At 40.9% G+C, this 14004-nt stretch overlaps 1 protein-coding gene across 1 annotated transcript in view; it reads left to right on the forward strand.

Annotated features, from left to right (window-relative positions):
• The window catches only part of HIVEP3 (HIVEP zinc finger 3), a 74123-nt gene that overhangs the window by 25874 nt on the left and 34245 nt on the right, over positions 1 to 14004 (forward strand). The window contains exon 4 of the mRNA XM_039357416.1: positions 1448 to 1593. Coding sequence (XP_039213350.1) covers positions 1448 to 1593 — 146 coding nt within the window. The remainder of the gene's footprint in view (positions 1 to 1447; positions 1594 to 14004) is intronic.

The following is a 14004-nucleotide window of genomic DNA, read 5'->3' on the forward strand; positions in this document are numbered from 1 at the left end:
GAATTATATAAAAATCATAGCGTTTCATGTTTATCCTGGAGAAAAGCTTTGGTGTTTGGGCTGAAGACAACATGAAGCAGTCAGCCACGAGATGAAAAGAAGGCTGAATACTCAGAAACACCTGCAGGGTCAAAAAGGGTGTTTTTTTGGCATAATGTTGGGGTGATTGTTGAGTCAGACTGTTTAACTTGAAAGTAGACTAAAATAAAAATAAAAATTAGATGAAAACCAGATTCATGTTTTTGAAAATGGTTCTAGTCATGTAACCTCTTTCCTCTGTCCTGTTAAAACAATTATCTAACTGACTGCAGAGATTCCTTGGCACCCATTACACGTTTGTTCTTCTTTAACTTCTCACTGGCTGGTTAGATGATAATGGATGGAATAGAGCAGGGGTCTTCAAACTTGGCCCTTTTATGACTTGTGGACTTCAACTCCCAGAATTCCTCAGCCTGGATGCCTGGCTGAGGAATTCTGGGAGTTGAAGTCCACAAGTCATAAAAGGGTCAAATTTGAAGACCCCTGGAATAGAGCATCATACCAGACTTTTGGTAGCACAATAGGACTTTGTGCTCCCCTGTGCCCTCCTCACCCAACCCGCTTCTCATTCCCAGCATAACTCCAAAACCCATTCTGGTGACCGAGGCATCCTCTGGAGTAGATTTTAAGGGGCCATGGAAGGAAAGAGAGAGAAGCTTGCTCCTTTATTCCCACAAAGAAATTATATCCAATAAAAACCATATAACTGGGTTCCGTCCATTCTTATGAGTTGGAGTATGCTACTGCTGAGGATTTAGTCCCGAATCCATAGATTAATTACTTTTATACGTGGCTGACCTTTCTTGGCAAAACATAAATAATTGTCCTGTCCCATTTAGTAATACTAGACTTTTTCTCTTAATTATTTATTTTATTTTAGTATTGGTATCTCCATGCTTCAGAATGGATCACCCATCTTTAGCAGAGATGGACATCCTGTGTCCCTTTAGAACAGGGGTGGGGAACCATGGCCCTTTTATGACTTGCGAACTTCAATTCCCTGAATTCCTGAGCCAGCCATTTTTGGGAATTGAAGTCCAAAAGTCATAAAAGGGCCATGGTTACCCACGCCTGCTGTAGAAATTGAAACAACTGACAGCAGCCCACGTTTAAGATAACCAATGATTAGAGCCCTTGGAGTACAGCTCAAAGTACAGTTAAGGTACAACCTATTATCTACTCATTGCACTTAGTTTCACTGAAAGATACTTAAAGCTCCCTTACATAGAAAGGGCACCAAATTTGATTTTAGTGCAACTCATGCCAGAAATGGCTGCCCACTTTTTACTTCACAGGAAGAGATTAAAGCAAGGTGTTTGTGATCAGTGACCATCCTTCTCCTCTTCCTCCTCTTTTTTTCTTTTTTTAAAAAAGAATAATAAATTGCTTTGGTTTTTTGGGGAGATAGGTCCATCTGCCCTCACTCCTTCCCAGTGAAGGCCAGAAAGATGCAATGCAAACCAGTAAGGAAAGAGATAAAAGAGGAAAAACTGAAGATGACATTCATGTAACCAAGCGAGGAGAACCAACCAGGATCAAGATCTTTGAAGGAGGGTGAGTATTTGTGTTGTTCTCATATTCCATAGTGTCTGATGGAGAGGAAGCTTTGAGTCTAAAAACAACTCTTGGAGGAAAATGCAATGGTGTCCCTTATTAGCTCCAGTTAGGCTTAGTTTTTTACTTTCCTTTCTCTGTCTCTCATCACTGTTATAGTTGTGGGCTCTAGCAACTCATATGCCAGGTAAGTAGCTTCGGGTTTCAAGAATAGTAGACCAGTTTCTCATTTTCTGAATTTTTACCTGTGCAGTAATAGAAGAATTGATTGGGGCTGGATTATCTGACTTTTTCCAGACGATTTGAGTTGGGTTGTGTTGTTTCAAGTATCTCAGTAGGTTGGATAAGAGTTTGATGCTAAAAGGATAAATCACATGTGCTCATCCTAGTTTCACCTATGGCTGACTGTCCAAAATAATGTATGTACAATCTTGTGCAAATGTTCTGTTGCTTGTTTGTGTATAATGTTATACATTTAGTCCTCAACTTACGACCACAACTGAGCCCCAAATTTCTTATTAAAAGAGTTTTGCCCCATTTTATGATTTTTGTTGCTAAAGTTAAGTCAATCACTGCAGTTGTTACGTCAGTAACACACTTTAGTGAATCTGGCTTCCCCATTGACTTTGCTTGCAAGATGGTTACATGACCCTGGGACACTGTCATAAATATGAGTCAGTTGCCAAATGTCCAAATGTTGATCCTGTGGCCATAAAGATACTGCAATGCTCTTAAGTGTGAAAAACGGTCATAAGTCACTTTTTTCAGTGCTGTTGTAAGTTTGAATGGTCACTCTACAAACTATTGTAAGTCGAGGATTACGTGTAGTCCAGTTTCTAGCCCTGGCCCTCTTTCCATAGATAAAGACTTCTTTTCTGTGCTTCGGTCTGATGCTCTAGATTGGGGTGTTTAATGTTGAAATGGAACTTACTTTAATTTTCATCTTATTTATTTAAATGTTGCAGCCATATAGTTGGAACTATAGAGAGCACCGAGAAGAAAATAACAATAACCTTGACTTCTTGCCAGTTCAGCTAAATTGAAGATCTACCTATTATTTTTCAAATCCAGAAACCTCCCCCAAATGCTTAGAAGAGATATGAGTTGGGTGATTGTTCAGCCTGTAGAAAACACAGGTGTAGTTCTAGAATTAGTGCCGCTTTAAGTGACTTGATCCAACTGAGTGCAGACAAAAGACAACGGGACTTCTTTGTTTTTTTAAGACATTTCACTTCTCATCTAAGAAACATCTTCTGTTCCGAACTGAAGATGCTTCTTGGATGAGAAATAAATCCTCTTAAAGAAAAAAACAAAGTCCAGTTGCCTTTTGAAAAGCACTTTTGGGACAACCATGACCGGGATGACTGAGAATCTCCATGGACATTAGTGCATTGTATATGTACATGAACATATGTTTTTTTTTTTGTGTGTGTGTGCATGCCTGTCTGCCTAGACTTTCAGATTTTACCAAATAAGCATTCTGAACATTGTAGATCATTAAGTATCAACTTCTAACAGGTATTTCCTATTTTATTTTTCTCTCTCATAGGAGGTAATTGTTTTATTTTAAACACCCCCCAACCACCAATAATGCCTAATGAATTAGAGTTTTCTACAGGGTAAGATAGGATACAGACCTGCATGAGATTATGATTTCCAGAATGGGTTATCCTTTAATTATAGCTGTAAGGTTCATAGCAGATGAGGAAAGGAAAATATATTCACACATAGGATTTTTTTTATTGTTGGGGTTTATTTTTGTTTAATTCTGAATTTCTCTCTCTCTCTGAGTATGTATATATGTCTGCATTTACTGTTTCCTCTGACAGTTTGATTTCATTCTTTCCCATAAAACCCTAAAGGCTTTACTTTCTGATTTCTTATCCAGATGTGGATTTTTTTACCATTCAGAAAAGATTGTTCCAGTGGCTGCATGGTGTTTAACTTGCATATAAAGAGATACCACTGACTGCTCTTGAAAAATTTAATATAGCTCCAGATATTAATACAAGATTATGAACCCAAACTATAATGATGCCATAATAAGGTATTGGTAGTAATTTGCCACCAAAAATGTTCATATCTCCATTTTGGGTTTTTGATCAGACAGAAAGTGAGGGAGATATGAAGCATTTTTAATTTAAAAATCTTCAAACTGAAAACATTGAAGTTTGGGATTCTTGGAAGAGAGAAGTTCTAGTCCTTGCCAAAGATTAGATCAAATGGAAAGGATTTTTTTTCTCCTTTTCTTTCTCCACTGTCTGATAGTTCTTATCAGAACCACAACCAGTTTATCCTCTAGTGAATACTGACATCCAAATCTCAGATGCTGAATTAGCAACAACCACAATATCTTCAGGAAATAGTGCAAAACCAGTTTGGTTGACTTAGGGATAAATGTTCCAAGTTATTCTCAGTGGTAAAGAACTGGGGCTTTCTGGACCTTACTGAACTATAACTCCCAACAGTCACAGCAAGGTTGACTGTGAGGAGTCACAGGAATGATAGTTCCCAATGTCTAGAGCAGTGTTTCTCAACCTCAACAACTTTAAGCTCTATGGACTTCAACTCCCAGAATTCTCCAGCTAGCCAGCCAGAATTCTGAGAGTTGATGTCTGTACATCTTAAAGTTCCCAAGGCTGAGAAATATTGATTAGAGGAACACAGTTTCCCTGCTTTTGAGTTCATATTGAGTGATTTTTTTTTTACACCTTCTGCTCTTCTTTATAGAAACCTATTCCCTATCAGTGGCTGGATTCTTATATTGTGCTAAACCAATTGTATGTTTTTGGTTTACCATGATAATGTAGATCTAGCTATTGTGTTTGTAATCAAAATGATAGCTTCAGCAGCTACTGTAGCTGATCTAACAATGGTGCTGAAGACAAATGCTATTGTAGCTCAATGTGTTATTCTACTTTATATTAGTCTCCAGCAAGCTTGGACCTTTTCTTCCCATCTGCTTGTGCAGTTTTTAAAAGAGTTCACCTTTGTCCATGAATGCACAGTCTAAACAGTAGAGTTAAGTTTTAACATTGCCAGTGGATGGAGTTTTGTGGTCATTTTAAGACCAAATATAAAATGCAATATCTGTATAAGTTTTCCAAGGTTTATTTGTGTTGCTTTATCAGGAAGGACATATTGATATGATGGGGTTTTTTTAAGTACGTAAATATAGGCTGAGCTAAGAAAGCAATAGATTGGTATATATAATTAAACACTCTTCTCTTTTTCTTTTTTCTTTTTAAACTTGATTAGGTAGAACTTTTGATTCCTAATAAAAATAGCCAAATGTGGAACTACAGATATAAAATTAGAAGCTCAAGCTTATTGCTTTATTACCTTTTTTCATTGCTATTGGTGAAAAGTGAGCAGGTTGCCCTTGGCATAAATAAGCAGACAATACAAATCTGCAGGGCACAACACAAACAGAAATGAGCAGAGATTTATGAGCTTTTACCTAAATTGAACCTGTAGATGGCATTTAAAAAAATGTGATGTTTAAAATAGAAATTCTGTGCAATTGCTTTGTTTTTAAGGTTGTATTTTCTGCATAAGAAGATGGGGCAAGATATTACTTCACTCATTTAAATGATATTGAAAAGAGTCTTTGTAGTCATAATAAGCCAGAATATCCAACAGCTGTTGCTTACCATGAATATGTATTCTTCCAATTGTTCCCATTTTCCAAAATCATGCTTATGTACTTTCACATCTAAACAACCTGTTTGATTTCCTTTAGTTTACCCTGATTTAAGAACTAGAATCAGTATTACTACTACAAAAGCCAATCAAGAATGGTATTTTGTCCAATTTTGTATTTGTTTGAGAGATCAACCAGGGATCCTGGCTTGTCATGGCAAACAGCATAGAGCAGACATGTCAAACTTGCGGTTTTGCCATTGCTGGCAAAGGAGTGGGTACAGCTTCTGTGTGACGTGTCCAGCCCGCAGGCTGGCAGTTTGACACCCCTGGCATAGAGGGATGCATAGAGGTTTGACAAAGTAGAACAGTGGTGCATTGGAATATCTGCAAGACATACCACTTGTCTCCAAGCAAAAACTGGTGGGACCACAAAATAAACTATATAATAGAAAACTAAGCCAAAGTATTCTGGGCTTTAGAATTCAATCAGACAAGTGTCTGCCACAGAACATTCCAGATTTAACAATTATTGATAAGAAATGACTTGGTAGGTGGATAAAAATGCCAAATCCAGTCTAAATATCTGTGACCAACTAATAATAATATTAAAAGAGTAAATTGAACTGTGAACTCACAGTCTGTGTGAATCTTAAAATCCTGGAAGTAGAGATAAAGCTAAAAAAAAAAAAACCTTGAAGAAGAATTGGGTCTTGGCAAATAGCAAGAAAACAAGTCAGTGTTGCCTATCTTTGATAGTTCCAAATAAATAAAATCAACTTCAGAATGCTCAGCAGTGGACATATAGGCTGGAGACACTTAGAAGTCCACCCATCTGCAGCTTATTGAAGTCAAGAAGCACTGCTGTAATTGTTCTGCTTCTTTGACTCCTCCCTGCTTCTTCCAGGGCCAGTTCATGACTGCTGAGTTAACTTATCCACCATAGGCAGTAATGTGGCTTGTTAGATTTCTTTTGGACTAGATTTTGTACAACATGATTTATTGCTTATCAGGTATATGAACCTGCTTATTGTGGCTTATCTAACAAACAAGCAAAATTTAGTGTGATGTGCAATTCTTCTGTGTGCATGCCACACACTGTATGGGACAAGAAGGAAGGAATTGCTGATCAGGAACTGGGGTTGTTTGCTTCCTTGGCAGATAATACACTTTACCTTTTACGGAAGGGCATAAAAAGAGCCTCTCGATTTTCTGTACAGATAGTGAAAAATAAGGATATGTGGAAATAGGTACAATCAGAGTGGGTGATCTGCTTAAAGACACGCTGGTTTTCTTGTCTTGACTCTTTATTTTCAGTGTTTTATGTTCAAGCTATTATCCAAAGCACCAGAAGGCAGGACAAGAAGTAACGGATGGAAACTAACCAAAGAGTAAGACAGTGAGAACAATTAACCAGTGGAACAACCTGCCTCCAGAAGCTGTGAATGCTCCAATACTGGAAGTTTTTAAGAAGAGACTGGACAGCCATTTGTCTGAAATGGTATAGGGTTTCCTATCTGAGCAGGGGGTTGGACTACATGACCTCCAAGGTCCCTTCCAACTACTACTTCTTCTTCTTCTTCTTCTTCTTCTTCTTCTTCTTCTTCTTCTTCTTCTTCTTCTTCTTCTTCTTCTTCTTCTTCTTCTTCTTCTTCTTCTTCTTCTTCTTCTTCTTCGTCTTCTTCTTCTTCTTCTTCTTCTTCTTCTTCTTCTTCTTCTTCTTCTTCTTCTTCTTCTTCTTCTTCTTCTTCTTCTTCTTCTTCTTCTCCTTCTCCTTCTCCTTCTCCTTCTCCTTCTCCTTCTCCTTCTTCTCCTCCTCCTCCTCCTCCTCCTCCATCATCATCATCATCATCAAATATACTTATTTTTGTTTCCAGACAAATACATGTTCATCTTGGCTGAAAAATTGAAGGTATTCCAAATTCTTACAAGTTTCAGCTGTGAAAAATAGCTCTTCGTATAAAAATGACAGATATAGTCATATAGATTAAGCTTTCATGTAACAACAGTAGTGACAAAAATAATCTTGAGTCTCAAAGATTGCACAATCCTAGATGTCAAATGGGAATTTGAATTACTGAGGATATAACTCGGTCCCATTAAAAGTATTTGGAAAGATGACACACTTAAAAAAAGAAATCTATTATATAAAAAATACAAAGTAAAAAAAAATCCTATCTGAACTACCCAAGGCGGGGAGGGGATAGGAAGCAAATGTTTAAAAATGCCACAACAAAAAGAAAATCTTAAAACAACCCGAACAAATCTAAAAATTCAAAAACAAAACCCCACAAACCTACATTATTTCTAACCATAAATATTTAAAAGGCCATTAAGACTGAATACATATTTCACCTACCCAATCATCCATTCCTTCTCAGGCTATTAAAATAATACAATTTTCTTATATTTCATCATTATGATTCCATTTTAAAGAATGAATTAAACCTAAACCACATGGAATTGTATTGTCTAGGCTAGTCTTTTCTTTGTTACAAAGCTAATTCTACGGCTGAGAGCTGACAGATGTTAAATGAATTTTTAGAGTCTGGGAGACCAACATTTTTCCATGAATACATAATCACCTTTTTTTTTTTTTTTTTTTTTGCAGCTGTCCATTTTTGATCTATCTGGTTCTTAGACTAAAATGTTTTAAATTTGGGTGATATAGTTTAACAAACATTAACATTATTAACCCCTAATTGCTTTCCACAAACCTGTTTTACTATTTAACTGGTAATAATTACAAATTAACTAGATTCCTGCTGTAATTAAAACCAAGAACGTGTAAGGGCACTGAATGGTAATTCTCAAACTGAGCCCACAGTGGCAAATACTCAATATTATTTCAGTCCCTAGTACATGATCGAGGTTAGGAAATAAGCCTGATATTGTTAAAAAAATTAAAACCACCCTTGTTGTAAGAGAAACTTTAAGAAGGAAATCCTAGGTGTATACTCCTTCCTAAAAATCTGACCGTTAATTTATCAATATGTTTAAAATATTTATGTGGAACCAACATAAAGATTGTTCTCGGTACAGGTAGTCCTTGACTTACGACTATAATGTAGCCTGTCTGTCAGAATCTAATTATATTTCATTTCTGTCTACCTACTCTGATAAAACCCAATTCTCACACTATTCTGGATTCTGTCATACTACGAAAGGGGAGGAGGATAAGCAGGTTTTTTTTATGACTCTCACTTCCTTCATTAACAACAAAGTGACCGTTTGTGGATTCTCTTTGAGAGGACTAAACAAACAGTGTGGCCAACTGCCTTTCATCTTAGTCCCTCTGAAGTTTTCCTCTTTGCCGGCAGTGAGGAAAAAGGGGTGAGGGAAAATCCAACACCTGGGATCTGGGAAAGAGAGGATGAGTGATTATGCCAACAGAGCGGATTGACGGATTGAATTGCCCAGAAGAACTGTGGGGTGGGGCTGCTTGGGAACCCTTTAAAACATTGAAGTGTGGGAAAGGATTCCCCAGATCCTGTCTAACATGCCTACAATCAGCTTCTCTTAATAAAGATCCCTGTTGGAAGAGATATTCCAAGAGTTCTATCTTCTACAGATGTAAGATTGAGGTGGGTCCTTACATTAGACAGGAACTGCAAAATTAGTCCACCTGGAAGGGAGAACCTGGCTGGGGACTTTGCAAAAGATACCATGTCAGACGATGGAGCAGGGAAGGGAGAAAGCCCTCTGGAGAGGGAGCCACTGCCCCGACTGAAAACCTGCCAGATGTCGGGATCTGAGAGGTCAGACTGCTCAGAAGAAGAGGTGGTGGAGACACGTAACCACAAACCTCGGTGGTCAATGGGCGTTGGAAAGGTGAGTGGGAAAAGAAATCAAGAAAGGTGACCCTGAGATGGGGGGCCAACCAACCAGAATGGAAGCAGGAGATGGGGAAATCCCTGTACGCAAGCGAAGAGGAAGGGATCTGGGCACTGCACTCAAGCTGGATCCTAGAGAAAGCTATTGACTTGATGAAGAGAACCCTTAGCTCCCTAGGAGAGGAGAATTCTGAGCCCCACGACCGCACCAGCTCCTGGTGCCACAACTGGAGAGACACTGAGGGGGAATTGGAACATGCAGCCCCGGGGAGGTCCACTGATCCAGTATTCCCCTCTCCCCGCCAACCCACAGATGGTGATCTGGATGGAAGACAATATCACTGACGGTGAAGGCACCAATCCATTCAAAGACTCCCACCACTGGACGCGATATTCAAGGGGGAGCCAACACGCTTGGATTTTTTCCTAACCAAGTCCTCAGCTACATGGAGGAATATGGGTGGCACATCCCTAGCAACAAAGCCCGGATCCAGATTGTGCAATCTGCTCTGGATTGGCCAACCACAGATTGGGTGGTGAATTTGCACGACTCCAATGCCCCAGAGCTTAACGACTTCAACCGGTTCATGTCCTCTCTGAGAAGGCAATTTGAGGACCCCCTGGCTGATTGCAAAGCCCGCAAAAGGATCAAAATGATGAGGCAAGGCAAATGCCTGGTAACCGAATATACGCAAGAATTCCGGGCCATTGCCAGCAAACTGAACTGGCTGGAAGACATCCTCCTTAGCCATTTCAAAGCCTAAATTATGACCTATATGACGCCTGCCTGCCCCGAGGGGACCCACACCAACTCGACAAATTGTACGTCCTGGCAGAGGAAGCAGAGATCAACCTACTGAAGAGGCACCGCCAGGGCAAACAATGGAGCCGCTCACCACCTGAGTCGACGCGCGAACCAGTGAAACCATCGGCTATGGCCAAGAAGCAAACGGGCTGCTTCAGATGTGGGAGAGAGGGGCATTGGGCTGTAGAATGCTGCTCGAAAGCCCCCCAGCACAACCCAGACAGATCACCGGCCAGCAAATCCAGGAAGTCTCCAGCTAAGCCAAAAGAATCTGCCATGAGAGTGATGGAGGCGGTGGAATCCCCAACCTCTGCCCATCGTGGGGAAAGAACTCCAGACTACACTGCAGGTCCAATGGACACCACAGATGACAGCTCGGAGGGCGAACCCCTGGTAAGTGGACCCATCGCACCCATCCTCAAGACAGTGATTATATTAATTCCCTCCATGCCTGAAGCTATCAAGGTGAAAGCCTTAATAGACTCTGGCTGCACCCGCTACCTCATTAGCCCGATGCTAGTGGGAAATCTGGGCATTCTGTCGAGGAGGCAAGAACAACCAATCTCATTTGGCCAGTTAGATGGGTCCATAGCAGGGCGGGTGCCAGCTCCCCTAGCCACATTACCAATCCACCTCTCCCTGGGCAACCACGAGGAAGACATAATGTTTATAGTGATCTCAGGCATGGAATACCCAATGATCCTAGGGATGGAATGGTTAAAGAAAGGGAACCCCTGGGTAAATTGGAGGATGGCAGAAATCAAATTCCTGAAAGGGGACCCCATGGACTTAAAACCCCAAGGGGATCTACCAAAATTAAAAATGGAAAAAGCGTCCATGGGAGAAGAAAAGGGGCTACCAGAAATACCAGAGGAATACAGAGATCTTGTTGAAGTTTTCAGCGAGGAGAGGGGGTATTGCAACCCTGTGCATATACATCCAAGAAACTCACCGAAATGGAACAGCGCTGGCCTGTGTGGGAGAAAGAGGCATACGGGATACGTTTGTCATTACTCACGTGGCGCCAGTTCCTGGAAGGCAATAAAATCCCTTTCCAAGTATGAACAGACCACAGAAATTTGGAAGCCTTGAAAACACCCAGGAAGCTGAACCCAAAGCAAGCCCGTTGGTCCCAGCATTTTCACCAATTCTACTTTACGCTGAAGCATTTGCCGGGGGGGGGGGAGAACTTCATGGCAGATGCATGCCCCAATATAACAGCACGCAAGCCACCAACTCTTAAATCGATGATGGTAGAATCACAACTGGCAGCGCCAGTAACCACCAGAGCCCAAGCTAAATTAAAACCGCAGCTGGGTAGCCAAACTGGAATTGAATTCCGGAAATGTTTGGAAACAGATGAATAGTTCCAGAAAAATAAACACGTGTGCACAATGAAAGACGGACTGCCTTGGGTGGGAGAAAAGTTATAATACCAGCACCCAAAGAGTCACATTCATGCAGCTTTACCATGACACAAAATCAGCAAGGCATTTTGGATTTGTAAAAACATTACACTTAATTAAACGGCAATTTTGGTGGCCTTCCATGAAAAAGGACATAGAAAGTTACGTGACCAGCTGGCCAAAGTGTGTGACTGCAAAGAGGTTGCAAGGGAAATCACCCGGACTGTTACAACCAGTGGCAAATCCCTCAGCCCCCTGGAGGGAAATAGCCATGGATTTTATAGTAGAATTACCAGAAAGCAATGGGAATATTGTTGTCTGGACGGTCACGGACCTGTTTTCCAAACAGGTGTACTTTATCTCTTGCCAAAAGATTCCCACCGCAAAAGCCTTAGCGAAACTTTTCGTGCAGCATATTTACAGATTGCATGGGGCACCCCAACGCATCATATCTGATAGGGGAGTGTAATTTACGTCTGCATTTTGGAAGGAATTTTTATCCCTCTTAGGGACTACTCAGGGACTGACATCTAGCCATTACCCGCAGGGGAATGGTCAAGCGGAAAATTCAAACTCAGTACTTGAGCAATATTTAAGATGCTTTCTTAATTTCCAGTAGTTGGATTGGACGGACCTACTCCCTTTCGCAGAAGTTGCTTACAATAATGCAGTCCACTCCAGCACAGGTTACACTCCTTTTCAAATAGCTACCGGTCAAAGTTTCAACCCCATGCCAGAACTAACCCAAAACAAACCAGCAATCCCATCACTGAAAGAATGGATGGAACAATTACAAAACACCTGGTCAATAGTTAGAAAAGCTCTGGATGAAGCTAGGCAAGCATACAAAACACAAGCAGATGAAAAAAGGATCAAACCTACACTATTCATTATAGGAGAAATGGTGTACTTATCTACAAAATACCTAAAATCCCTACAACCCTGTAAAAAACATGGACCAAAATATATAGGGCCTTTCTCCAGCATGTAAAGGAATGTAGAATCCACGAATGGGTTGATTTAGTCTTCTAGCCCAATCAGACCAAACAATGAAAGTTGCCACGCCCCTGCAGGGTCTGAGCATGCCCCAGTTTCATTTGGTCTCAGCCTTGAAGAGACGTGAGAATTTGGCTCCCAATTTAAATTCAGAAAGATAGTTATTGCCATTCGTGGATTCTCTACCCTTTTTTCCCCTTCTTTGGGGGGGGGCGGGATTGGTTCAGCTCTGGGCTCAGTGCTGCACCATTTCTTCTCTCTTTAATCAATTCCCTTCTCCGTTGAGTTTTTCAGAGGCAGACAGCTGATCGTCGATCACTGCCTCCTCATTGCAATCCACCTGCCCACCCCCTCCCAGGATCTTCGCTGTGAATGCGAAGCTTTAAACTACTAGTTTTCGGCTGAAAATTCTGAATTCACCTTCCTGGTTTCATTACTAATTCAAACAACCTGTGGGCGCCATTTTGAGCCTCTAGAAGGCTCGATCCTCACATTACTCAAGTGCTTCCTTGTTACTGTTGATTGTCAGCTATAAATTACCTAAACCACAGGTGAACTGTTTGACTAAAAAAACTTATTACCAGATTACTTGCAGAAGAGGATCTTTTCTCTCAGCTTGTTTTATCTCTTATTAGATCGCCGTGGCCACCATTTTGGGCTTCGCCCAATTGCACACATTAAATTGACTGCTTTGACCTAATTACAGCTTCTCAGTCACAAAGCAACATTTATTTGGTGATTCTCCCTATGTGGGGGGGGGGAATAGGAGTTCTAATTACACTCTTTTAGATCTTCATTACCTCGTGCTTTAGCTGCTTAATCTTAGGTTACCTAGTGGACATAGGGAAAATACCTTGAGTCTCTCACTCCATTTTATCTAGTAATATTCCAGACTATGTGACTTACCAGTACCTTTCAAATATCCAGTGCCAACAGATTGGACTGCTGCTTGCCTTGCCTGTTTTCTGCTGTCTGCATAGTGGTCAGCACTTACTGTCCTAGTCGTCACTAAGTGAGACACGAGGGTCAAAAAAAATAAATAAAAAATAAATAAAAAATAAAAATTAATTAAAATAAAACAGAATTAAAATAAACAAGATATATATCTATATTCATATATAGACTTATCTTTAATTGACATTTGATACTTTTTCAGCCAAATTGTCTCTCTATTACAGTGGGCCTGAAAAATTGAATGGGGAGGACAGCCCCTGAGTGTAGCGCGGCTTATATCGCTTATAAGTGACTCCATGCTTAACGGTGGGCCGAACCTCACAGACCCTTGTGCAGGCCCGTACCACCCTGGTGGGCCGTGGCCTTCCTTTCTCTTGCAGACCAGGGCCGATCCAGGGATCTCCTGGTGAAAACCTGCCCTTTCTTCTCCTGCAGAACAGGACTGATCCAGGGATCTCCTGGTGAACACCTGTTGTTTCTTTCCTATTGTTTATTTCAATATGGCAGATAACACCATTTCACAGGCTTCCACCTCCAGTGGAAATGTAAAATGCAAGCCATCCAGTCAGGATACACCTGCAAAAGCCAAGACCAAGGTCAAACGGACCTCTAAGGCTGATGACAAGCAAGCAGATAGCATACATAGGGCGCTGGAGCAACAATTCTCCAAAGCCCAGCGACGGGCAGGAGAGACGCAGCTTATCCCCTCCCCTCCTCTTGCATCCACATCAGGGGAACATCGACCTTCCCCTTTTACACGGGCTTGGTCTCCCGA

The sequence above is a fragment of the Crotalus tigris genome, unplaced genomic scaffold (assembly GCF_016545835.1).
Source record: "Crotalus tigris isolate CLP2741 ecotype Arizona unplaced genomic scaffold, ASM1654583v1 scf7180000018922.241687, whole genome shotgun sequence".
Classification (NCBI taxonomy): Eukaryota; Metazoa; Chordata; class Lepidosauria; order Squamata; family Viperidae; genus Crotalus; species Crotalus tigris.